Genomic DNA, 27,762 nt, shown 5'->3' with positions numbered 1-27,762 from the left:
AATCAGATGACGTGAAAGATATTCATCACTGGGTTTGGTTTTGGGGAGACACATTTGGGTGTCTACACCCTCCAAATTCACATCAAATTTGGTTTAACAAGGACTAGTTCAATCATACATGGTCAAATTTCACCTTAAAATCCTTAACCCAAAAAAAAAAAAAAAAGCGGCATCAGACGGTGCGACATTGGAAAATTTTGTGTAGGGGTTGTGGGGTTAAAACCCTAAAAAAATCAAACAAGAGAAGAGAGAAGGAAGCGAAGAAGAGAATAGGAGAAGGAGAAAAAGACGAGAGAAGAGAGAAGGAGAAAAGATGAGGATGAGGATGAAAGAAGAGAGATTTAAAGAAGAGGAGAGAGAAAGAGGAGAAGAAAGAAGCGGAAAGAGGAAGTGAAATAAGGGGGATGGTAGGTTAGGTTAAAATAGAGTTTAGGATTTGGGTTTTTTTTTCTTTCCTTTTTTTTAAACTATACTCTACTGTCGGAAATTTTAATTTATGATAAAATATTTCGTCGAAAAGTACATACATTCCAACGGATTTACATTTCGTTAGAAATTTTCGACAAATTGTTTGAATTCATCAGAAATATCCGATGGGATATAAATCCGTCGGAAATTTAAATTTTTCTGATGAAATTACGTGCCCTTCGGAACCTCTCCGTCGGAAATCGGTTGTTTTTGTTGTACTGTTAATTATATCATCCAAACAAATAACCATGTCATCCAACCAATATTTTATATCATCCAACCTAGACACTTAAAGATACCATCCGAACAATTAATCATATAATCCAAACAATGAATGATATCATTCAAGATATTATCAAGATAATAAATAATATCAAAAAAAAAAAAAAAAACCCACAAGATATTCAAAAAATACAAAATCCAAAATTAAAACATTTGTTTAAAAATAAAGAAGTAAATGAAATTTACTTATTGCATTTTTGTTTTTTAACCAAATTTCAGCATATTGTTTATGAGCAGTTCCTAAATTTAACTCTCATTCAATTTCTCTCTCCTCCAAAAAATTCCATTATTCAATGGCTTCAACCCCAAAATCACGATTCAATATCATCACATAGTTTATTATGAGCAGAGTTTCAACCCCGAAATCATAATTCAATCACATAGTTTATGAAATTTTGAGTAGAGTTTATGAGCTCTTGTCGCCGTTTTTGCCTTCCAAAACACTCGTCTTGAATTGCCTTCTCCTCTGCCGCATCCAATTGTTGCCTCTCTCTCTCTCCCCCAAACACCAAAGCAATGACGTTTTTGGCGACCCCATAACTGTCGGTGACAACCCACTTGTTACTTATAGTTATCAGGTAATTGTTGGGGTTGAATCTCACAATATCGTGTTGTTTATCGTATGGTGAATTAACTAACTACAGTTATTAAAAAAAGATTTGAACCTGTCATTTTAACAAATAGGAGGGAGGAGATATATGAGTGAAATACTATGTGAATGTGATGGCCTCACGAATGTGTGAATACTTTGTTTGTTTGTTTATTTATTTATTTTGTATAAGGTCGTAACATTAATCCATATATCCATAAAAAATAAACCTTTATCCCATTATAACCAACTGATGGATTAATTGGTAATCGGGCATAATTAAATACTTCCTCCGTCAAATTAATTATAACAAAAGGGGTGTAAGCCGAACCCAAGGTAAAATTTCTTAAGCATGATTATTGAAAAGTAAGGGTACCTAAGTATTAATCCAACAAAAAAAAAAAAAAAAAAAAAAACACCTACCTCAAAACCATCCACCCAGCACCACCTCCCACGCCACCTTGAACCACCTAGTCTTCAAAACAAGAACCACCCCCCCACAAAACCCAGAACCCACGACCCACCTAACCCACAAACCACCCACCAAACCCACAAATCTCCACCACAAAACCCACACAACCCACAAACCACTACCACCCACAAACAACCATCACCAAACCCACAAAACCAAACCACCCACGAACCACTACCACCAAACACACAAAACCAAACCACGCACCCACGACCCACCCCCACGAACCACAAAACCAAACCCACCAAACCACCACCCACAAATCACCCGCGCAACCCCTACAAACCACATCTGAAATTGAAAAACTAAAAGGTGGTCTTCTTTTTCAATTCATGATAATGGGTTGAAAAAGGGAAAAGAAATATAATACGGGAAATAAAAGATGAGAAAAAAAGAGAAAGATAATGGGGAGATGAATCTGATTTTTAGTGGAAGAGATAACTAATTTAGATTAAGGTTATAATAATTTGTGATTATGTATAGTATTATGTGTAAATATTTTAAATTGAGTGTTTTTTGGTCATTTTGATATAAAAAAACTTACGAAATAAGGAAAAAATGTTTGTTGCAACTAATAATTAGCAACAAATATAGTAATTGTTGCAATTAATATTTGACGGATGAAGTAATTTATTGTTCTCCCTATTATTTGGTGGTAAGGCCTCGACAAATGTTGTGTTTTATTGGTCAATTCCATTAGCCCAAACACATAACCCTTAAAACATTACAAAAATTTCGAGGGATTTTAAACCCAAAGTGAGATTATCAAATGAAACTTAGTGAAACTTTGTCGTTTCACTCTAGAAGTTACCTTAACCCACTAAAATGTTACCTTAGTGAAACATTTTGCTAATCTCTAATCAGGGTGATTTACCTCAACCCTAAGTTCATTTTGATTTTAAAAGTGAATCCGTCAAAAATCACTAAAAATCCCATTTAAAAATAAATGACGCTCGCGTCCACTACCCTCGTTTCAAACTCAATGGAATTGGTTATTTAAAACATGTCATGTGTCTAAAGTACGATGGTTTTGATGATATGTGAGTGGATTCCTGCTATGATCAGTACTATACCTGATCAAGTTGAGCCCGGCCCGATTTTGGATGGACTATGGGCAATTTTTAAGGCCCGAAATTGGGTCGGGCTCGGCACGTCTTTTTTAAAATTTTGGGCGAGCTTGGTAAATCGATTTTATGCAATTTTAGTTGATTTTTTTTGTCCGACCCGAAATTGGCCCAAAAAGCCCGCACAACCCGCCTAGTTTGGGCGGATTTGGGCACACATTTTCTGACCCGAAGTTCGGCCCGGCCCGAATCATTGAATGGGTAGATTTTTTTACCTTGGCCCGGCTCGTCCCCCTTATTGATCACCATTAATCGGTACGTAGTGCAACTTCGATGCTCAAACCTACCTCAGACTACTTATCATTTCTTAATGCTAGAATTCAATTTTATGTGAGTTATACCAAAAAGCATGCCTTTTTTATTTTACCTAGACACCCATTTGTGTCTCCCCAAAAACCAAACCCAGTGATGAATACCTTTCACGTCATTTGATTATCGAACGAAGTGAAAGTGTGAAAAGTCTAGTGATGAGGATGTTTTTATTAAAATATCTCTTCTTTCTGTTTTTGAAAATATTTCTTTTCTCACCCTATTTTATGAAAACAGCCAATCCAGTTTAGTTTGGTCCACGACAAGGGTTCGATAATAGTGTATTTGGATGGGGCTTGCAAAGAGATTTCCAACGATATATTATAAGCCCAATTCCGATGAATAATGAGGAAGTTATGGCCAAAATACTAAACAGGGCCTGGTTTGATCTTTACATGCGGCCCAATGATCTAGGGGAGGGCCCAATATTAATTATTATTCCTAAAGTTATTAGAATTAATTATAGTCTTCTAGAATTCTCTAGAAGGTTCTTTTTAACCATAATAAGATTAGAATTAATAATTAGATTTTGATAAGTTTTATTTGGAATAAAATATTATTTTATGAAAAATACGATTTCAGTTTTCATACGGACTTTACAAATCAATTTTGATTGATAAGTGGACTCCGTGTTTGAAAGCGCGTAGAAATCCAGGCTGTCGCCAAACGACAGGCTTGTCGCCACGCGACAGACCCTGTCGCCAAACGACAGGCCTGTCGCCACTCGACAAGCCTTGTCGCCACGCGACAGACCCTGTCACCAAGCGACAAGGTCGGTTTTGCAGCGACAGAGTGGAGTTTTATTCCTTATCAAATTCTACCAATTTCCGGACTGTTTTCTTATAAATAGGGTCCTAAACCTCCGTTTTTATTCACCAATTCTCATCAATTCTCAATTATCAACAATCAGGAATTCTCATCTGCAATCTACAACAATCATCTATCTCTCTCTAAAGCTAGAAGCTTTCTCTCTCTATTCTTTTTCTAAACCTTCCGTCTAACAAAATTCCGCATTCACGAGATCTAGACACACCTAGCCAAGTTCAAAGTTGCCTTCGCCCTAAACGTGAAAGGTTATAATTTCTGAGGGTTTGGTCCCAAATCTCTATTTCCATTATTTAATTTAATTGTTTTATTTTATTATTTTCCTTGAAGTTACTAACGCGTGTATTTTGTTATTAGAAAGAGATACGAGGCATCCAAGTAAGTACTTTAATTGTTTAATTGATATTATGATATAGAAATCATGCTTAGATTGTTATTTTGGTTCCTAGTATCATGTTATGATGCTTTCCTTAGTATGATATTTAGGGTGATTTGCTTATATCAATTATGATTTCTTGGGTGCTTCCTATTTTCTTTTCTAATATCATGTTAGTATCATGTTAGGGCTAAAGCTTTGACCTTTATTGCTTAGTGACATGCTAGAATTTGTTATTAATCTTGTTAGTATCATGCCTAGGATCTTGCTATTATATTTAAGCTTTATTGTTATCATGATTGTAATTATAATTATGATGGTTATTATGTTGCTTGATATATATTATTGTTATTGCTTGATCACACCTTTTATGCATGTTTAAAGGGAATCTGTACTTGTAATCACGCTTAATAAGATAATTAATAATCTTGTTTAGGCTAATATGATTATAATTCAAATGATCATCAATAATAGTTTTATTTGTGCATTAAATTCATCCAACATAGCTAAACATGTTTAGGGTTAACCTATTGTTTGCATGTTAGTCAGAAAGCGCACATGAATACGAGAAGAATGAAGTAGAGGCCTATTTAGGGCAGGTTCAATCTCTTTTAGGTTGGATTTGTACCTTCATCCCCGAACCCTATTTGGTTCAAGACCTTTTGGAGTTGACGATCTCATGGATCGTTAAGGGGTGTAATCTTCACCTTGTGAACGGTTTAAAAGTTCCTAAAACTTGTTGGCGACTCTTTTGCTCTAGCTTCCTTCCCTTTGGACGCAACCATGCTTAAGTGTATGATCACAGTGGGGTTCAAGTTTGGGGTAATGCTTGAAATATTCCCTACACATATATAAACCCTTTTAAGAATAGAAACAACGTAATAATAAAAGCACGTTGTTAATGTAGAATGGAATAGAAGACGAGTTCTAGACAATTGATTATCTTAACTTAAATTCTGAATCCAAGACCGTGCCTTATTTTGTTTTTGTGGAGTTATCAGCCGTTTTCAAAATTATTTCTTGAATTCAACCATATTAAGATCTATCCTTCTTCGGGTAAAAATAAGGCGGCTACTCTAATTACCTTTTTTAATTAAAAGTACAGTTTTTTCACCATATACCCTTGAGTTTTTTTGTTTATTCACCATATTTCCCCTGATTTTTTTTAAATTAATCATATACCCCTGAATGTTCATAAAAATACGCCATATACCCTTGATCTATGACTAATAATTGTTAATTTCGTCAGTATTTAGGGTCAATTATGACCCGAAAACACCTTAATTACATTATTCCCGCCCTATCCCCAAAACCACCCATATTCCTTTTTTCCCAAATTTCCTTTTCTCATCCTCAAAATCATTCATACGGATATATATGGTTATGGAGATTTGGAATGGTTTTGAGGGTTAGAGAAAAAAGAGGAGTGGTTTCGAGGATGAGGGGAGAGATCTAAGGTGGTTTCGAGGATGAGGGGAAAGATCTAAGGTGATTTCGATGCATAATTAACTAAATTCCTCTCATCTTGTTGTCATGAGGGGCATAAGTTGAATTTTTGTAACAACTTATGGGTATATAGTGAATTTGAAAAAATTTAAGGGTATATGGTGAATAAACAAACAACTCAGACCCCTTTCTTTAGAGCTGCTCTACTCTGCTCTGCTCTACTGAGTCTTGCTCTGCTCTGCTAAAATCTGCTCTGCTTCAATCTGCTCTACTTTAAAATAATACTTAATATTGAATTATTATAATAATAATAATAATAATTAATAATTAATATTTAATAATTAATAATTTTAATAATAATGATAATATTAAAAATTAATATTTAATAATAATAATAATAAATAATATTTAATAATTATAATAATAATTAATATTGAATTATAATAATAATAATAAATATTTAATATTTAATAATAATAATAATAATTAATAATAATAATTGATTTTTTTATAATAAAAACTAATATTTAAAGATAATAATCATTATTAATTTTTAATATAATAATAATGTGATAATAATAATAATAGTAATAATAATAATAATAAATATTATTATTATTAGTAGTAGTAGTAGTAGTAGTACGTCGTGCTCTGCTTGCTCTTGGGTTTTTATTGGGGATATTTTTGGCGACCACGCGTGACGTGTGCTGGTATTGTAGGTATTAAACATCGGCATAATATTGTTCGAGATACACTTGTTGATATTTGCTACAGATCTGGGATTTCAGCAAGAAAGGAGGTTGACATAGGGTTATTTGGAGGGAATGACAGGGCCCTCAGACCTGCCGATGTGTTACTTTATTCATGGGATCGTGGTCGTGATGTATGTGTCGACTTCACAAGGTCTTCTCCTTTGACATAGACATGGCTATCTGACTTATTTCCTGGACGGGTTGTGGCTGATGCGGCTCATCGGAAGCGGGTTAAGTATAAGCTCGTTGTCGGGCGATTGGCTATGGTTTCATTCCCTTCTCCTTTTCTTCACTTGGGGAATCAGAGAAGGAGGTTGTTGCGTTGCTGAAGCGGATTCAGAGGTTCTCAATGACGCAAGACATTGGGGATCGTGCTGCAGCTCATATCTTCACTAGGGTAGGCTTTGTTATAGCTAGAGGAGTGGGGGTCCAGATTGTATCTCGGCTTCCCACTAATTTATTGTAGGTTGTATGACTTTTGTTTTTGAGATATAATAATAATAATAATAATAATAATAATGAAATCCGCTCTGTTCGGCTTTGCTCTGCTCTGCTCTGTTGACTCCTGCTCTGCTCTTCCCAGAAGCTCAAAAGAACAGGGCCTCAGTGGTATATGTTGAAAAAATCGTTAAAAGTATTATCAACTCCTAAATACTGGCCCTAAGTAAGTAGGACCTCTTTAGAACAATTCCTAGTCTACTAAAAAATCCTAGTACCACAGTAAGTCATCCTTGATAGATTAAATAATTAAGCAACAAGAAAAATTATGTGGAGATATATTCAACAAAGCCATTAGAACATTGTGTTAGGATAAACCATTTGCTTAGATAACTTGAACCAATCCTAATAAAATAATTAGAATAAGACAAATGGTTTATACTTACCAAGATATTTTGAAATTTGATGAACAAATAAAAGAATTGTTGAAAGAGAAATTTATTAATCTTCATAAAAAGAATTTAATTAGGAATAGCAAAGTCCTTATATTAGTCCATCATTTATGGTAAGGAATTATGCAGAAGAAAAAAGAGGTAAAATTAGAATGGTTATAAATTATATAAGCAATTGAATGTTAATGTTGTGTTTGATGGATATTATATTCCTAATGAAAGTATGTTATTTAATAGAATATATACAAGGAGCTACATGGTTTTCTTAAGTGTAATGTAAAAGTGGTTACCGATAAATTATAATGGAAGAAGAAAACATTCTATTAACCGCATTTAGTGCCCCTCGAGGACATTATGAATGATTAGTAATGCCTTTTGGATAAAAAAATTCTTCATTAATATTTCAAACAAGAATGGATAATATTTTCGTAAAACTTATTCACTGATGTTTTCTATATATTGATGATATTCTAATTTCTTACAAGACTTAGAACAACACAAAAATGATCTTAGAGCTATAACATAAAATGTAATTTGATGAGCATGGTATACTCCTTGAAAAAGATAAATATGATGTTTATGCTAAACAAGAAATTAATTTTTTTGGTTTGGAAATTAAAGCGTGAGAAATTATCTTGCAAAAACAAATTATTGAAAATATTGAAAAATAACCTGATGAAATTAATAAGGATATAGGAAACAATTAGAAAGAAGTTTAGGATTTTTACCTATGCTTTTGATTTCATAGAAAATCTTGCTTTTTTGAGGAAATCATTACAACAAAAACAAAAAAAAAAGGAGATAATTTGAAATTGGAAGAAAAGTGATTCTAAAATTGTTCAAGAATTATATATGTGTAAAAATCTTTCCATACTAACACTTCTTAATAGTGAAGAGGATTTAATCCTTGAAGTAGATGGTAGTAATAAGCACTGGAGTGTTGTATAAAAAATCAAAGAAGATGAAAGACTTTGCATGATACAACAGTGGAAGTTTAAAAAAAAAAAATAGAGTTAAATTATCCTATAATGCAAAAGGAAAACTTTGCAGTCATTAGAGGGATCGAGAAGTTCTTCATCTTAGCTTTTTAACTCATAAATAGTTGTTAATAAGAATAGATTAATTACAAAGGTACACTTAGTTTTGTTTAAAAAGAACTTGTCTAATATGCAAGCATAAGGGAGACTCAAGCTCATCTATTGGCAATTATGGCTTTACCAATTCTCTTTTAAAGTTAAACATAATATAAAGGGGTTGAAGAACTCCTTAGCAGATAGCTTAACCAGAGAACTAGCCAATGTCTCAAGATGTAGCAAAAACCTCCTGCCCATAGATAGAAAAGATGGAGGTAGAGAGAAAAACTCTCATTGAACAAACCAATGAGGCTATGGAGCAGGTCTCACCCTCCACTTGGGCCTTAATGGAGGCCATGATCATTTCGCCAAAAAAGAGATCGGGATATGGGTTAATCAAAGGTTGCCATATAGCAGTCCGAAGATTTCTAATGCACGTATGAAGTAATGTTCATTCATTTTTAATTCTACGATGAGTCCCTAACATCCAAAAAATAATAACAAATAAAATAAGAGAGAATGATTTCAAGTTTGGTATAAGTTATATTATATCAAGATCTTACAAGTTTTATGATATTTATATCCTTAAGGGATCTCAGATTAATTTCCATAACACTGCTAGCATGGGAACGACATCAATTCATCCACTTCGTTCCTTCTTCGTGGATAGAACCTTATGTAGAAGAACGCTATAAAGCTTGGGATTATGGGATGAACTATAGCAAACAACCATTTCTTAATGAAAGTTCTTCATTCCTTAAAGTGACTCACAAAATTCCAAAATTATGGATTTTTTAAAAGGATTTATGAAGCAACTAAGTATAAGGGACAACATGAAGAAGTCATAGTGCAATGTGCAAATATTGAAGTAGTAAAAGGAAATGTGAGTTCTCCACTTATCTATTCATGTTTGAAAATATGCATAAAAAATCAAAGATCCTATTTGTGTCAAACAAAACAGGGTAAAAGATCCTACTATAGTGAGGGCATACATATTTTTCTATACTGCTTGATATCATTGATTTTTAGCTATAAAGAAGGGACCAATCATCATTATTCAATTTAAGAATACAACTATATATGGCTGCTTCAAAATGGTTGAAGAACCATTTAGAAGAAGGAATATTAAATGGTGAATCAGTTCATAGTTATCTTGAAAGAGTTGAAATAGGAAAATTCTTATCCTTAGATTAGAGGAAAAAGAAGGTTTGTTTGAAATCTTTGTAACATGGAATGAGTCATATATATGCAACAAAATGTGTCCAAAAATTCTGCATTAAAGAAGAAATAACTGAAGACCCAATTTATGATAACTATTTGGACATCATTAACAGTGAAGGTGGTCTACAAGAAATGATGTTGGATGAAATAATGGAAGATTAAGGAACTAAGACACAGTACACAATTGTAATCATGCATACAACTTTTACTGTAGCCATGTGTAAAAGAAATTTCACTATTCACTTTATAAAAGGAATGAAGAAACTTATTTTGTTAAGTTAGAAAGGAATTTTATGTAACTTTAGTTCCTCTATATAAATGTTCATAAGCAAATATTGAAGGGTAGGCTTGAAGTGAGTTTCATGAAGTCTTTTTAAAATCTTAGAGAGTCCTCTAGAGAAAATCCTCACTTTAAGAGAAAGATTGGTTCTCCATCTGTCTTAAAGTTGAGAAAAACTTTAATTTTTGTCATGTCTGCTTAAGCTTTCATGTTAGAGTGTTGTAATATGTAAGTGTTATAATCTATTTAAATTAAATAGTAAAAGATTCTTCTATAAGTGAACGTTATCCTCTCGAACCTTATGTCACAAATGAGTTATCTTTCTATTTAAAAGATTCATCATAAACAAAATATAGATTGCTTGATTAGAGACTACAATCTAAGGTGGGAAACAAAGTAAATTTGTGTTATACTTGTCTAAGGAAGACAAGGTTGTGATTAGCTACCTTGATAAAGTTAGAAACTCAAAACGCACGTGAGAAGTTCCATTGTTGACTAAGTTCATGTATTGGTCAAAACTCTCTATTAAGCCTTTAACATTGCGAATCATGGTGGGCTATTTTACTTGAATGTTAGTTTATTTTGATATATGAGGAGTAGAGCATAGATAAATAGTACCATCAAAAGTTATTAATAAAAACAAGTGCACTTTAGTTAATTCTAATATTATTTTAACTAGTATTATAAAAAAGGGTTCTTTGGTATAAAAAGAATACCGATAATGGTTTGTTGGTATGAAAAAGAATACCAACAAGAGGTTTTCCGGTATCTAAAAGGATACCAACAATATTAGATAACAATAACAACCTAGAGCTGTTAATATTGTCGGTTAGAGTCCCGAAGAATACGCGTTATTAGAGGTTGAGAAATTCTCAAAAAGCCATCTACCGCATGGGTGAGCCCCAATCTCTCTTCTTGAGAAACATTCAGTGTTTTTCTAATGGCAAAAATTGTAATTTGTAAATAAAATCAATATTATCAATAATTTATTGTTTTTTTGTTTGCTGACTTACCCCTCTTCGTCCTTCCCTTCTTCCTCCTCCTTACTTATTCTTGCTTTCTCAACGTAACAATGGTGGTTTCTTTACTAAGGTCTTAGACAACAATCCAACACCACACAACATAGACCAACCCCAACCCACCAATTTCCGGTGGCCATTTCTGGCGGGTTCTTTGCCAAATTTAAAGAAAATTCTAAGAAAAAGTAGAGAAATAAAGAGTATTTGTTAACCAAAAGGCTAGGTGCTTTTCGTTTTCTTATAAGCTTTCCCTCCTCTACTGAAGCTGCTATATACGAAGTACTAGATTAAGAAATTGAAATTTAATGATTAAGGATTAACACTAGATTGTGAAAATGAAATTCGATGATTACGGATTAACACTAGATTGTGAAATTGAAATTCAATAATTTATTTGGTGTTTGACAATTAATTTGATGATAAAAAAAAATTATAACCATCTTATTTTAGAACGAAGTTACTTCAACGGTGGAGACAAAACACAAAATCTGCTTCACTGGAGTACTTTAATGGCAGGAAAAGACAAAAAAACACGAATAATGGCAATGAATTATGAAAAAAGGGAAAGATAAAAACAAAAAATACAAGTATTATCCCTACTTTATTGGTTAAAAGACATCTGTAACCCCTCGAGGTACATGCGATGTTTATCGAGAAGAGAAACTTGTATTTACTCTTATCTTGTACTCGTACATAATTACATATGTCGATTTAATCTTCCTATTTTATGTTGGGAAAATTTAAGTTTATCTACGAGATAAACATGGAAATATATTTCTTCTCACAATATATTGTTTTACTTTTATTTTCTAAACTAGTATTGTGTCCCGGACGATGTCCGGGTTGTTTATTGATATTGGCACGTAGGTAGGTTCCCCTAATTAACTCACAAATTATTCTAAGTTTTGCTAAAAAAAAAAAAATCAACATTTAAATTATAAACCCTATTTGCATGACACCTCCTTTTCGACTCAATTCTCTCATAGCCACGTACTCATGTATGGTTAGTCGTTACCAACACTACACTTATGAAAAGTTGGAATATTCCTTGGCTAATTGTATGACTTAAGTATTGTTGTATCGTGGCTTGACTAATCGTACAACTTTATACATATTTAATAATGGCTGAAATATTTTTAATATCGTGGCTTTAGACCTCTTGATTCTTTTTTTTTTTTTTTTTTGTAAATATTTGAAAAACCGATATGACATAAAAATATTAAATTTATAAGATAATTATTTTCATTTTTTTTAACAAAATTTATAAGATAATTATTGAAAGTTATAATTCATTTATACATAAAAATTGGAATTTTATCGAAAAAAGTTTTCTAAACCATTAATTTTATCCTAAAAATCTATCCAAATTTTATTGAAAACAAAACCTTAAACTAACTTCTTTTTTTTTATCCTAAAAAGACTATATAAATGTGTCCAACTTTTTTATCCTACAAAAATATATCAAAATAAAATCACGTGTCATACTAATAATTAATTATTGCCTACGTGGCGCGACATTTGACGAAAATTTACAATACCAAGTGTCGTTGTTTCGTGGCCTAAGTAAAAATTTAGCTTAATATATCAATCAATAACTATAAGTATAACTTAACTATATATATACTAAAAGACACACTAGCAATGACACATGTCATTTTCTGGTGTGTCCCTCTTAATTATATATATACTAAAAGACACACCAGTAATGACACATGTCATTTTCTGGTGTGTCCCTTAGTTATATTTTTTTTAACAAATAATTTTTAGGAAACAATTCTTATACATAAATAAAAAGATAGCAAAATAATACATAAATAAAAGATTTGACAACTCTTATACGTAAATAAAAAGATAGAAAAATAATGCATATATAAAAAATTTGATATGTCTTTCCATAATATATACATTGACAATTATATAAGCTTGAGTAAAAAAAATAAATAGTTAATCAGATTTTTAACATAAATTGTGCCAGAATGTTATGTACTACTTATTACAACATTTTTTTTATTTAATTATATGTTAAAAAGCTCCAAAAAAGTAATCTGAATTTCAAATATTAAAAAATTATTAAAAATAAAGATTTAATGTATCCTTTTACAAATAAATATTAACAACTATAAATTTAAGGAAAAAAAGCAAGTTCTTAAAATAATTTGTGACATACATGTGGACTATAGATTTTAATGTACAACATTTTAAGAAATTCATTTAGTTAACAACAAGAAAATTGTACCAATTTGTTGATGAAATTAATATATGAAAATATACATATTGTCAAATGTGTTTTAAAAATAGTTATCTAGCTAATACGCTATTTTATAAAAACTAAATGCATTAGAGCAACTCCAATGGTTGTTGCTTGTAATTTTTAAAAGTGTCTATCTACTAGTTTGAGCATTGGAACTAAAAAATACAATTAGCTTAGCCAAGCAAATTAGTTATCTAAGCTAATTTGCTTGACAAAAAAATTTTCAAAATTATTAGAGAATAATATATTAAAATAATTTAATTTGTATGACTAATTAAGAAAGTCAAGCATATTTATTTATATATGATAATAAAAGTGAAAAAGTAAATTGACACGTAAATATATGCATAAAGTTGTCAAGAGGACAAAGATTAGGGGCTCCTCTTTTATGTTTTCATTTTTTTTTCTCCTTTGAAGCTTTAACTTACACGCTGCATCCCTCTCCTCCTCTCCTCCATTGAAGCGAACTCTGATTTCTCCATTGAAACGGCTTCTCAGGTCTGCTCTTTTTGAGGTAATATAATTTTTCTTTTTATGTAATAATCGAATATCACTTTCACAATCTAGGGTTTATTTTCACACTATCGCTAATGTAATTTTCAGTAGTTGTTTTTAGGGTACTTATATTGATTACTGACCTATTGGTTATAATTATTGATGTTACGAAATATTATAACGATTGATTTTGTTGTTAGAATTTTGTTATGTGCTCTATAAATTGATAATCTTAAGCGAGAAGAATTTAATGTGATTTTTGGAGCCTAATTTGATATTTGAATCAAATTTGGTTGCTAATTTGTTGCAGGGTTTTGTTTAAAACCCTTCAATGTTAGGATGGAAGTATAAAAATGGAACTTTTCTCTCTGGGCTCAGGGCGGCCACCTCTCTTGCCCCGGCTCAGGGTGGCCAACTGGCCACTCCTCTTGCCCCGGCTCAGGGTGGCCAACTGGCCACTCCTCTTGCCCCGGCTCAGGGCGGCTGCTACACCTTCCTTGGCAGCCGTCCCTTTAGCCCTGGCTCAGGGATGTGCCTGGAATTGTAATGTTCAAGTCACCATTTAATGCTGACCTTATTGGCTTGATGCGCATTGTTTATCTCGTATGTATATATATACACGAACCTGATTTATTTGCCTTTTAACTTTGCAGAAATGTATTCCTCCAGAGGGAGTGATTCATATGGGCAGCAGTCCTACACTGCGCAATCATCATATGGACAAAATGTAAATACTATTGAGCTTACACTCAGATTTTTCACTTTTTGCTTATTCATGTTTGAAGGCATTATGTATCCTTTTAATGCGGTTTTAAATCCAAAGCTCATTCTGCCTCTCTTTTTTATGCAGTCTTCTTCTGCATATCCTGGGAGTTCTGCTGGTGGACCGGCTAGTAGTTCTCAGTTGACCATGGGGTCTCGACATCCTTCGATTTTGGGTGGTCCTCTTGAATCAGAACTTGGTGGATTTAGAGCTCATCCTGCAGCAGCACAGTATGGAGGACAATATGGTTCTTTATATGGCCAATCTTCACTGAGTGCTGGTCAGCAGGTCAGTGAAAAGCTGGTATTAAAGATATTGGAATAATTGATGAAGTGGTATGATAATCCTTTCATCCAGGATAAGGTTTCGAGTCACTTATGTGCTTCATGGGCAAACAAACCACACCCAAATCACCAGGATCTATAGTTCAGGGTTGGTATACCTTGGAGGCTGGATCAAACCATGCTGTGGGGCTTTAATTTGATTACTTTATATTATGGGAAGCATTATAAGAAACTTATTGCTGAGCGATATTGTCTCATCAATTTCCCTCACAGCCATTTAGCATTCCTCTTTCTTTTGATCTTTGGCTTTTCGCCCTTCCGTTGTACCCATGCTATCTCTTTCTCTACTTCCTCTCATTCTAGACCCTTCTGTGTGGCTGGTTCTTCCTCACCATCAGTATTCTGGTCTTCCTTTCCTCTTTAATTTCTTGTCCATTTAAATTATTTTAACCAAGTTTAATGACTTTTTCTAAAAACCTGGTCTAGCTCACCAGCTAGTTGAAAACGCTGGCAGAACTGATATGGTGGTTTATGATTTCATGGAGGGAAAGAATATATAAGTTGGTGTGCTTGGGGGGGGGGGGAATGAGGGTTATTTTTATTTGTTTCTTTTCCTGTTCTATTATCTGATGAGATTTCTGAACAACCAGCTTTTGGAAAATGGGGATATCAGTTTTTACTCTTTGTGTACTTTTTCATTCTCCTTTAATCACAATGTATTCCTTTTATTTTTTTGAGAAGTTGCGAATTTATTGCAGCATTACTTCATTTGACTAATGCCAACCCAAATTTTTTTCCTCTGAATTATGATTGCTATTAAGCCTCGCATTTTAAACCTTATCAATCATTAATCGACATTGCCGTTGCTTGTCTAGTTTTAAAATTACTTACCCATGTTAGTATAGTTAGTAGTTTTTAAACTTTAATTATGACGTCTTTTTGTTTTTGAAGGGCACTTCTGTAAGTGTTAAGGGATCTGGGCCATCTACTATGGAAGGGCGTACTGGTTATGGTTCAGGGATAGCAGATTCCCCAAAGTATACTGCTAAGGACTATGTGGCTGCTGCTAGCCATGGATATGGCCACAAATCTGAGCTTTTAATTCCTGATAAGATGGCTGATTATGTATCACTTGAAAGAAGGCAATTTGCTGAAAGGCAGGGGGGTTATGTGGGAAGAGATTTGTCAGTTGAGGCTGGTGGAAGATATGCTGATTCTGTTGGCTATGCTCATAAGGTATTTTTTTTTTTTGCCCCCCTCTTTCTTTGAATTTTTATGCTTGCTCTTTTGTTATCTTCTTTATTTTTTCCTTTTGATTTGGAGGTGGATAGAGGGGAGAAGGGGGGGGGGGGGGGGGGGGGGGGGGGCGGAGGGTTTTGGATTTGTTGTTCTGTATGCTGGTTTACTTTTGTGATTTTTACTTTTTGCCCATTTGAGCTTTTGCTTGCTTATAATACCATTTGAACTTTTTTTTTTAATGGTAAAGTTTTACAATATTTGTTTACTGTGTCCTCTGTTGGTGGTTTGTTATTTTAACATACTTAAAAATCCATCTAAGCAGTTAGAGGTTCACTTAATTGGCATTACATATATTAAGTAGTCTGTAATTGTAACTATTTTTTTCACACACAAACCAAGCATGTTATCTGTATTGATCTCCTCCTTATTCATTAATATCATTGAGTTGATTTAAGAGCTGGTAAGTTGAGTGCTATTGCAGTCACTGGTAGGGAGATATATGTCAATTTAAGTGCGTGTTGAACCAAAAGTGATCTGATTCTACCTTCTTACTTGTATGTTAAGTTCATTGCAGAGTCTGAAGATGGTTGTTGCCATTTTTGTATGTTGTGTCACTTGTGTGTTCAGTGGTTTGTTGATTTTTGTCTTTGAGGTACTCCCTCCATTGTTATTTTCAAGTGTTACACTTGCCAAATGCGGCTGTTAAATAACTTCATTTTAATATTATATCTCTCCTCCCATGGTCCCCACTCAAACTCACTACTACTTTTTTAAAAAAAAAATCCCCCTCACATCCTATACTTTTCAATAAAATATAAGCTCCACTATCTTATTCTAAATCCCAACTACCCTACTTACCTCTTATCATATTAAAGTCCATTTGACTGACTAAAACTATGTGCCGGTCAAAGTGTAACACTTACAATAAAAATGAGGGAGTATTAAAATTGATGTCAGCTTTCAGTGATATTGTCACAACACATTTCAGCTTCATGTCTGTAATGACTAATGATATAGACCAGCTGTTACTATGTTATTTTCTCAGATTAACTCTCTTTAGTACCCCTGTCGGAGATTGCTATCTACTTTGACAGGCTAAGTATTATACTGTTCTCTCTCTAGATTGTAGAATTTGCTTGATTGAGGTGCTTGTTGTGGTTCCTGTTGTCCAACTTTTGTGGTCCATGTCTGGCAACCCGATTTTAATTAATTTTGTTTCTTCAGCAGTCTGAGATGTATGATCGTCTGGATCAGGCTTCAATTCTTCGACAAGAGCATATGTTGAAATCTCAGTCACTGCAATCTGCTTCTCATGAGGCTTCCAGGTACTTTTTTATTGATGTCAACTTTACTGAGTATGCAGACTCCTTGAAGTTTTGTTTTGTGGATAGCATCCTATAAGCTGTTGCTCTGAGACTTTTCTGCATGAATAGTATTGTCTAATTATCAATAAATATTGCTCCGGTTGTCAACCACCGCCATGATTATGATATTGTGGTGCTTGTATGCAGCATTACCAATCACTATTTATTATTCCTCTTTACACTAAATAGCAACACGTTTCTGGCAGACAAGCTGATTATCTTGCTGTAAGAAGTGGTACATTTCGTCATCCAGCCCAAGAGCTTGTGTCTTATGGAGGAAGACTTGAGGCTGATCCTCGTGTATCAGCTGTTGGGAATTCACCATATGGTGGACAACCAGCTCCTTCGATCTTGGGAGCTGCTCCTCAGAGGAATGTAGATGATCTTGTGTATGCGCAAACTTCATCAAATCCTGGTTATGGAGTGAGCCTTCCTCCGGGTAGGGACTATGGCATGGGGAAAGGGCTACATGGAACTGCTCTCGATTCCGACTTTCCCGGTAGCCTTTCATCACGTAGTGGACTTTCAAGAGTGGATGATTTAAAAGACGATAGATATCCCCGGGTACTTGATTTGAGAGAAGATGAGCGTCGGAGGGAGCAATTGCGTGATAAAGAACGAGAAAGAGATAGGGAGCGAGAACGGGAGCGCGAACGTGATCGAGAAAAGGAGCGTGAAAGAAAGCGCCTTTTAGAGCTTCGAGAAAGGGAGCGTGAACGTGAGCGTAAACGAGCACTTGAAAGTAGACGTGATCGAACTCCACCAAAATCATCTAAGGATCGCCGCGGTTCCTCATTGACGAAGGATGGAAAACCCTCAAGACGGGACTCTCCTCGCCGTGAAGCTCTTCATAGGTGGATGATGATAGTTTGAATTTATCATGCTGTAGTTCTCTATATATCGTTTCTCGCAGATCCTGAAGCTTCTTTACTAACTTGTTGTTCTATTACGCTGAAGGATTCATTCACCTGTTAGAGAAAAAAGGAGGGAATATACTTGCAAGGTAAAGATATATCAAAAGAGCCTACCCTCTCTTTATTATAATTGTATCATCTGGCCTCTCTCTATGGGTATTTGAAATTGGATGCTGCTTAGTTTTTTATCACATGGCTCCTTCCACTCCTTCTAGAGAGTTGTTACTTAATTGCTGGCAAATCTTCTTGACTCTTGCCTTCACCAACTTTTTTCTTGATCATCTTCTTGGTACTTTCTTGAATGAGATCTTACAGTCTGAATACTTCCTTTTGTGCCTGACAGAATATGCTCATCTTTTTATTTTCTTTCCTTCTATAATCATGTACCTTCTTCACCTCACCTAGTCACCTGGGTTGCTCTTCTTTTCCTCATCCGCAAATTTCACAACTCTCTTCCAATGTCTGTGCATTAATATATTCTAGTTTTTGAGTATTTGTGGTTTTTGAGTGCCTTTGGATGTATGGAATACCCCCAAGAGTTTTAAGAACATGTACCCATACATGACTAGCATGAGTTATCTGTAGGAGTTGATATCTCAGATTATTATTGTATTTGTAGCAATTTGATCTTTATTGTTAGCTTATATATGAGGAATGAAATGGTCTGCCACTGGTGTTCTTTTTGATTGGGCATGCCTCGAATGTATTGTAACATCTACCTAGCTCACACCGTAGCTGGAAGGGTACTACAAATTAGCTTCTGCCTGACTCTGCTTTATAATTATCTTTTGTCATCAGGTTTACACTTATTCTTTGGTAGATGTGGAGAGGGGTTATCTATCACTAGATAAATGTTACCCAAGGCTATATATCTCACCTGATTTCTCAAAGGTTTGTCATGATGCAAATAAAAAAAATTTATTTGAACTTGGTTTATTCCAGGGTTGCTTAGTGAAATTCTTATTCCTTAATTTGATTGAATCCCGTTCCCAAGGTGGTGGTTAATTGGCCAAGGGTGAATTTGAAACTTCCGATGCACACTCCTGTCAGGTATCTGTACTATTTAGCATCTTTTCTCCACTCCCTCCTCTCTCTCCCCTCTTCTATTACATGCCTCTAGGACTTTATGAATATGAAACAATACCTTATAACAAGTAAATATTAGAAATAGGCCAAATAACTGAGAGTTTGTATTGCCAAATTATGCCATGCATGCATTAAATCTAGTACAAACACTAAATGTCATCCATTCAGTTTTCCACTGTTTGGTGTGCAGCGTAGTACCTAGTTATATCAATTTTGTAGAGTTTGTCTATTTATAATAGCTAAGGTATATAATACAGCAGGTTTTGGTGAGAGTTATTTAGGTGGATGAATCTGGTGTTTTTTTTTATTGCCCTATGTTTTTGCTTTGTTTTGTACATCCTTCGTAACTTAAATTTGAAGTAAAAAATTTCTATTTTGTTTCCCAAATAATTTTGGAAACAGTTTTGAGCATGATTTTGCGGAGGATGCGAGTGGCGCAGTTCAGAAAGAGCTCTCTACAAAGCATTCAGATACAAATACTGCTAATCCAGAGCGTAGGGGCACAGTGTGGAATGCAAAGGTGAATCATTTACCCCTTTTCCTCTAACAGCTTATAAAATATCTAAGTATAAAAGATATAGGTTTGGAATTTTCCTTACAAGTCCGTAAGTTGATATCTTGTCTCAGACAGAGTGTGATTGAAAGCGGTCCTTTATGGAGAATATAGAGAAATTTAAATTAATTTTAAAAACTTCATGTAGTAGAATTTGTTGTCTGGCATAATTGACTGATCATGTAGGATCACAAAGGATGGCATGTTGCTGGGTTATTAGGCACTTGCAAATTTATGCCCCTTTTTGATTAAAAAAAAAGATTTTTCATGATTATTTAGATGTTTGTGCCTGCCATCCTCATGACTTGTATTGTTCTCTGTGTGAGGGCTTTGGAGTAGAGGCGTAGAGCCATGAAATATTTAGAATGTTTTTTTTTTTACCTTATATATAAAGAGTCAAGGCTTTTTAAAACCCATTGAAAGGAGAAATCAGATTAGCAGGTGAACTGGATAAGTGAGACTGTAAAGGTGACTGTATAAGTTATTGGAGAAATTGATCCAGCAGTTGTTTGAAGAGGCTATAGGCATCAAAACCTTGGTTGCTTAAGAAAATATCTGTTACTTATAAAATAAACATATGTCCATGCCCAAACCCACACACACACTTTTTGACATATACCCTCTATTTCACAAAGAACCACTCACTTTCCGTTTTTGTTCATTTCCTAAACAACTAATAACTTTATTCTTATTTTGGCGTAGAATATGTGAAGTATAATATAACTTGTACTTGGCCACTCTCTCTTTCTCTATCCCCTGTGTTCTCTCTTTTCCTTAAATCTCTCTTTATAAATACTATTGCACTAGAAAAAAGTGTGTGGCCCAATTTTTCACACGCTATTCTCTCTTGCAACAATTCGTGTCTACAATGAGTACTTTTTGAAAGGAGGGAGTATCAAGATGTTGAACATTTAACAAATGTCTAATAAGTAATAAGCTATATTATAATATTTTTATCTTCAATGTTTCTGAGATTTCTTAACTTTTGAGAATATAGCCTCATCTTTCTGGCTCTTGTTATAGCTTTTGTACTACTTGGCAATATTATTCAGACCATGAGGCTCTGTAGTGTGTGTTTTGAGCAAATTGCTGGATCTATTTTAATACATAGAATTTTCAGTATAAAACCCAAACCATCTTTATCTCCTTGTCTTGTATTCTGGCTGTATGCCCCTTTGAGGAGTCTCTTCAAAAACAAAGCTTTAGTCCCAAAATGATTTGGGCTCTGAGGAGTCTCATCAATTCCTTAAAGTTCGCTCCATTTTCCTTTAGGAGTGGTAGGAGTTGCAGCTTCTTGGACTAAGATAAGGCTGCATGTTAAATACTAAAAATGTTACTGTGTGGGCCACAATATATTTAGTGAGGTGGTGGTGATTACAGAATTGGATTGTTACGTTTCACTTATATAGTATTGGAGTGTAGAGACGAGTTGAAACTTAATGCCTTTAAATACATTGTATGGTGAAATAGCAAGAGGCAATGCAATCAGTGAATGTTTTAACTTGTTAACTTTTGAAGCTAGGTTAATCTATTTGGCGTATAATTCTTTTTGCTCTATTTATGACAAGATACAGATCCAGGATGAAGTTTAAGAGATTTGTTTATTTAACTCTGTTACAGATGATTTTAATGAGTGGGCTTAGCAGGGGTGCTACAGAAGACCTCTGCTCTGAAAAGCTTTCAGATGATCGCATACCACATATTTGCAATTTACTTAGGTTTGCTGTGTTGAAAAAAGATCGTTCTTTGATGGCAATTGGAGGCCCTTGGGATGCTGTTGATGGTGGAGATCCATCACTTGATGAATCTTCATTAGTTCATACAATCCTCAGGTTTGTGAATTTTGTGTGTCTGTATGTGTTGGACCTGTTGGTGGGATATTGTGTGTGATGTCCACATAATGTGAAGAATATGACCTTTTCTTTCTTGTAGATATGCAAAAGATTTGAGCCATCTTGATCTGCAGAATTGTCAGCATTGGAATCGTTTCCTTGAGGTAAAGCCTATGGAATGTTGTCTACAGTTGAGAGGTAGATTGTTTTGAATATTGTAAATGGGAAATTTTGACTTTGGTATTGCTATGTATCATTACTGCGTGAACTGGGGTTATAGTTGGATTTAGTTGCTACGCAAATATCTATAATCTTTTTACTATGCATTATGACTTATCAAAGTAATATTGTCAATTTAACCTATTATTCACATATGTTATGTCAGCCTTTCACCCCCAACTTGCTAATTTTCTTAATGAATGCAGTCAGTTGTAATTGTAACAATTGTTCACGATAATTTATAGATGTGTGTGCTGGCTTAATAATTAATTTGTTTAATTATTGTTAATTTCGATATATCTATGTACTATGGTGCAGTGATTACATTAAGCAAGAATTTAGGATGAAGAAGTTTTGTTATCCATAGATGTTGAAGAAATCATAATATTAAATTTTTTATCGTTTGACTCTTCAAGTTAGGCTGATGATATATATATATATATATATATATATATATATATATATATATATTGTATGGATAAATAGATATGGATGCCCTTTAACTAATAAATAGTATTTTGATTATATTATAGAAAATCCTCTTTGGTTATCAGACAAGTAAGTATAAGGGAAAAGAATGATCTGAATTGCTCAATAATTGAGTACAGAAACATGAGATGTTTTTGTACATCATTCTCAAGGACTTAAGGTTGATTGCATGAATCGTTTGTTCTAAAAACAAAACCTCCATTTCATATTATTTGTAGGTAGTGTATTATATTAATCAAAACCTTACTGGATTAGGATCCTTGTTATGAATTCTTCTGTTTGCCTACCTGTACTATATTGAGGCTGCATCCTGTTATGTGACTTACGTCATTTGTCAGTAATGACTTTTGTACTATCTTTAAATACCTTTGGCCTTTTGCTGACATCTGATCTTACTATATCTTGTTTTGGGTTCTCATAACAACTAGCTAATACAACCCCCGTTCTTTAATGTTCTTGATGCTTATTAATTGCACAAGATCAAATAAAATTGGAGTGAAAAAGTGGGATTGGAACTTGCTGGTGGAAAAAGTATGTATATGGGCAAATATATATCTTTTTGTGTGGGGTAAGGGGAGGGTAAAAGTGTTATACATCATTGCCAAATATTGATAAAGTAGAAGTGTAAAGAAATAAAAGGAACAGAGTTATTGGGAAGCTTATAAACGAACAGAAAGGAATGGATGTAGTAGTACCTTAATTCTGCTGGCTTTCAACTGAAATAGTTAGCACTTAAGCAATATGTCAGCTTAGCTTAGCTAGTAAGGTCTTTGTAAATTGTACCAATGAGATTAGGTACTCTTTTACTAATTCGCTAAAGTCTTAAATGGTCCTCTGATCTGCAGATACACTATGACAGAGTTGGCAAGGATGGCCTGTTTAGTCATAGAGAGATTACTGTGCTTTTTGTTCCAGATCTTTCAGACTGTCTTCCTTCACTAAATGTATGGCGAGAGCAGTGGTTGGCACACAAGAAAGCTGTTGCAGAGCGTGAGAAGCAACTCTCTTTAGGAAAAGCGGTTTGTCTTGTGAACAAAATTATCTACATAGTCTCAATGCTTTATTTTTTGTATGTCATTTTTTTAAGCTTCAAAAACGCACTTTATTTTATAATGCTTGGACTTATGGGTGAATGCTAAAAACGCACTTTATTTTATAATGCTTGGACTTATGGGTGAATGCTTGACTCGGGTATGGATAAGACTCAGGGACCTAGGTAACCAGTGTAAAAATATTAAAAGGACACGGAGCCTTGGTATTATCTATTAGAATTATTTTTAATATATCCTCTTACATTCAATTTTTAATGTTGTATGTTTATTAATCGTATTTAATTTATTAGATCTATTGATTTTACATTATGAAATTAATAGGAGTAACTTGTTTACCTAAAAGTTTACTGTAGAAAGCAAAATAATATAATAAAAGGAATTGCCCCCCTCCCCCCCGGTCTCTCAAAAAGTATCCCTTTGGCTTCTCCAATTGATCGTGGTGTGCTCTGGACATTATTATATGTTGCTTATTACACTACAAGCTATAAGATAATTCTTTGAACATATGATTGGTCAAGGTTATGGTTGTATTACTTGAATTATATTAATTCCTGAAAGCTTTCTGTTTATTGATGCTCTTTGCATTATTCGATGCAGAAACCAAAGGACAAAAGAGACCCCTCTAAAGGTACTGGACTTTTTTGTAATGTGATGCGCAGTAGTTATTTTCTTATCATATGCATTAAATATATTTTCATTTTGTAGCAGAAAGCAGCTCTCCACGGGATTCTAAAAAAGCTGAGAAAAAGAAGGAAGTTGTGAACACAGAACAGGCATCCAATGTTCATAAAGAAAAAGATGGAGACTTAAAGAAGGCTAGCAAGATTGATAAAGATGGAGAGAAAAGTATCAAAAGTGCTGAGAAGAAAAAAGTGGATGAACTGACTGAAGAAGCTAATAATGTAGAAAAGAAAGGGACAGGGGCTAACACTAGTGCTCAGAAGGGTGTGAAGCCTGCTAAGAAAAAAATTGTTAGAAAAATTGTCAAGCAGAAGGTTACTGACAAAGTAGTCACTGGTGAAAATGGAGGTAATGATAATAGTAAGTTGGAGGATAAGCTTGTTGAACCTATGGGTATTAACTCAGAAACTGGTCAGCAGGACACATCACCTGCAAATGCCACTGGTGTTAAAACTTTTACAAGAAAGAAAGTAGCAAAGAAGCTATCAGAAGCTGATGCTGCCATGAAAGAAGTGGACAAAGAATCTGGTGTAAAAAGTGAAATATCACCAGATTCTTCTGTAAATAAATCAGAGGAGAAGACAGATGCAACTGGTATCACTGTGGTGCGGGATGGTCCTGTAAAAAGAGTAGTGAAAAGGAAAATCATTAAGAGGGTGCCAAAAAAGAAGGCCACTGGTGTAGTAGCCAAGACTGTGACTAGCCAGGATGCTGGAAAGTTAAGTGGTAATGTAAGTGATGCTAAGGTTGATGGAGACAAGACAAGTGAGGGTGGAAACTTGGTAAAATGTGCTTCTACAACACAACCTGGAGTAGAGAGCTCTCAAAAGCATGATGATACGGTGTCATCTAGTAAAGTTGGGAAGAGTGCTGAACAGGTCAAAGTAAAGGAAGAAGATATTCTTGATGAGAAGAAAGTTTCTGAGACTAAAAATGATGCTGTGAAAGACATCCAAGCTGACTGCAAGGAAACATCAAAGGTTAAGGCTAAGGTAGCGGATGGGAAGGAGAGGAAGGAGAAGGATAAAAAAGATGAACTAAGAAGCAAATCAAGCAAAGATTCAGATCGAAAAAAATCAGATGAACCTCCTCGGCATCCTGGGCTCATTTTGCAAACAAAAAGTGGCAAGGAGACCAAAGTTCGTGTTTGTTTTTTCATTTCTGTATTATATTAATATTGCGTATCTAATATGCCATTGCCTGATTATGGAAAATTACTGCAGCTGCGATCATTGTCACTTTCTCTGGACTCATTGCTGGATTATTCTGACAATGATGTTGAAGAAGAGACATTTGAGGTCTGTTTAATTCTCCTGACCCTGCCCCTCTCCTTCAAACAATCCTTTCCTGTGCTGGCTTCGACTTGTGTATGTTGTATCAGTCTAATCTACTAGTTTTTTTATGATGGTTTTTTCATGCTCACAGCTCTCAGTATTCGCGGAGTCTTTCTATGAAATGCTTCAATATCAGATGAGTTGTCGTGTATTAACATTTCTACAGGTATGGATGTGTAGTTTCTACTGGAATTTGTCTTTCTAGTTTAGTACATTATGTTTACATGGCTATTTTTACAGAAATTGCGCGTTAAATTTGTCACCAAAAGAAATAGACGGAAAAGAGAGAGGGAGCAAAATGATGAGAGAAAAAGAAAGGAGAAGGCATCAACAAAGCGTGTGAAAACTGAAGATATTCCTACTGAAGAGAAGTCTAGTAAACCCCAGCAGAAAGATGAAACTATTTCTAGTGATGAGAAGCTGATGCCTGAGGAGGATGACAAGGTTGTAAAGGGTGATGAATTAGAAAAAACTGATGATGCTGAAAAGGATATAGTAGAAGATGATGAAGAAATGATAGAAGAGGAGGATCCAGAGGAAGATCCTGAGGAAGATGATGAAGATGATGAAGATATGCATGATGCAAGCCTTCAGAAAGACTCCCCCAAGGAGGTGAATGTTTATAATACTTTTACGTATAATGTTTTAGAATTTTATCTGAAGTTCAGTTTAGGAGCTTTGTACAACTATTTGCTCACTTGCTTTCGCCATTGACTTGTCATGTGTTTTCTTTTGTAGAATATTGAGTCGGGAAATATTGATGCTGAGCAGGATCAGAAACAGGATGATGAACAAGATGCAAAAAAGCAAGTTGCAGAAGATAACGCCTCATCTGGTGAGAAAAAAGCTGGTAGTGATGCAGAGGCCAGTAAACCAAAGGAATCAAGAGCTGAGATTGCTAAGAAAGCTTCAGCTGAGAAAGCACCAGTGGACAAAGAACTATTACAGGTAACTTTACAACAACTTAGAGTTTAGTTCTCTATTGAATTGGTCACAATATTTTTGCTGATAGTGGTGGTTCATATTATCAGGCATTTAGGTTCTTTGATCGAAATAGAGTTGGCTACCTCAGGGTAAGCATGTAAATTTATTGTCCGTCTATCATAGCAATGTAAGGTTAACTTTAATCATTGACTTGGAAATGTGTTCCTGTTTTCAGGTGGAAGATCTGAGAATGCTAATCCACAATCTTGGAAAATTTTTCTCCCACCGGGATGTGAAGGTTAGAATATGCAGACATTATTTTGTTTTCTCTCTCGATGTTGCTCTGTAATTTGTAATTGAGGATCATGTCTGCTGATTGTCTTATCTTCTAGGAACTTGTGCAAAGTGCTTTGTTGGAAAGCAATACAGGACGGGATGACCGTATACTGTACGAGAAGTTGGTGAGAATGTCAGTTGACATGGACAAGTAATTGCTGTTTGGAATTCGATTTGATGTAGCTGTACGATGATGCCTTTATACTTTCTAACCTTGTTTCGTTTCAAATGAGGTGATGATAGTTCTTAATGGTAATTATTTTCAGATAGAAGCAGGTATATTTGGGTAGTGAGAGATTGTTATATATACCCGGGTTTGCGGTATACCCAAGGGTATTTGTTTGTTCATTTGATGATAAAATGAGCAATAATCATCGAAATGAGCAAAAAGTACTCTTGGGTGCACCGTGCACCCGGGTGTATAAAACAATTTCTATTGGGTAGTAGTTTTAAAATTTGTTGGCACTCAAGTGGTAAATTACGAAATTTTTTTATTATAGAATTTGTTGCCCCCATCTTGTGGAGTTGTGTTGGTCAGATATTAATTTTTATCAGTTTTGATATTGGATTGAATAGTTACACAATTTTTAATCAATAACATCCCCAAGTTAATACGTACATTCTTAATCGTCATTATAATCTATCTCATTTCAGTGTTTTGTAGCTACTTAAGTGCTTGTTTGGTTGAATTTTGGAATATTGCCTTGGTAGATGCTTTTTCCATGTAACTTGTACTTCCTCCGTTTTTTTTATTATTGCACCATAAGGGTTGGGTATAAATATTTTAGTGGTGGAAAAAAGCAAGAGAGAGAAAGGTAAA

At 34.3% G+C, this 27,762-nt stretch overlaps 1 protein-coding gene across 4 annotated transcripts; it reads left to right on the top strand.

Moving 5' to 3' along the window:
• Positions 1-13,758: 13,758 nt before the first annotated feature.
• LOC145583139 (protein SHORT ROOT IN SALT MEDIUM 1-like) lies at positions 13,759-27,457 on the top strand. Of its 4 annotated transcripts, none has more exons than XM_081640302.1 (22): positions 13,759-13,891; positions 14,526-14,599; positions 14,723-14,923; positions 15,871-16,155; positions 17,386-17,483; positions 17,729-18,376; positions 18,480-18,525; positions 19,235-19,327; positions 19,431-19,486; positions 19,925-20,042; positions 21,696-21,907; positions 22,008-22,071; positions 23,461-23,634; positions 24,265-24,295; positions 24,376-25,487; positions 25,572-25,646; positions 25,774-25,848; positions 25,923-26,294; positions 26,421-26,630; positions 26,714-26,755; positions 26,842-26,904; positions 26,999-27,457. In XM_081640302.1, the coding sequence occupies exons 2-22, from the start codon at positions 14,528-14,530 to the stop codon at positions 27,095-27,097; spliced, it is 4,146 nt and encodes a 1,381-aa protein (XP_081496428.1). In that variant the 5' UTR covers positions 13,759-13,891; positions 14,526-14,527; the 3' UTR covers positions 27,098-27,457. The 4 variants fall into 4 exon arrangements, with proteins under 4 accessions (XP_081496428.1, XP_081496426.1, XP_081496427.1 ...); XM_081640300.1 differs by having other exon boundaries at positions 24,373-25,487; XM_081640301.1 differs by having other exon boundaries at positions 17,383-17,483.
• Positions 27,458-27,762: the final 305 nt, after the last annotated feature.

Source organism: Chenopodium album, chromosome 15 (genome assembly GCF_948465745.1).
Source record: "Chenopodium album chromosome 15, dcCheAlbu1.1, whole genome shotgun sequence".
Classification (NCBI taxonomy): domain Eukaryota; kingdom Viridiplantae; phylum Streptophyta; class Magnoliopsida; order Caryophyllales; family Amaranthaceae; genus Chenopodium; species Chenopodium album.
The sequence above is the reverse complement of the archived record's forward strand: the minus strand, read 5'-3'. Positions and strand labels throughout refer to the sequence as shown.

Bases quoted from the DNA above. Each gene is read 5' to 3' on its own strand.
- LOC145583139 (XM_081640299.1), top strand. From the start codon at position 14,528: ATGTATTCCTCCAGAGGGAGTGATTCATATGGGCAGCAGTCCTACACT. The intron at 19,328-19,430 runs GTTTGTCATGAT...CCCGTTCCCAAG, and splicing joins TCTCACCTGATTTCTCAAAG to GTGGTGGTTAATTGGCCAAG. The intron at 25,647-25,773 runs GTCTGTTTAATT...TCATGCTCACAG, and splicing joins TTGAAGAAGAGACATTTGAG to CTCTCAGTATTCGCGGAGTC.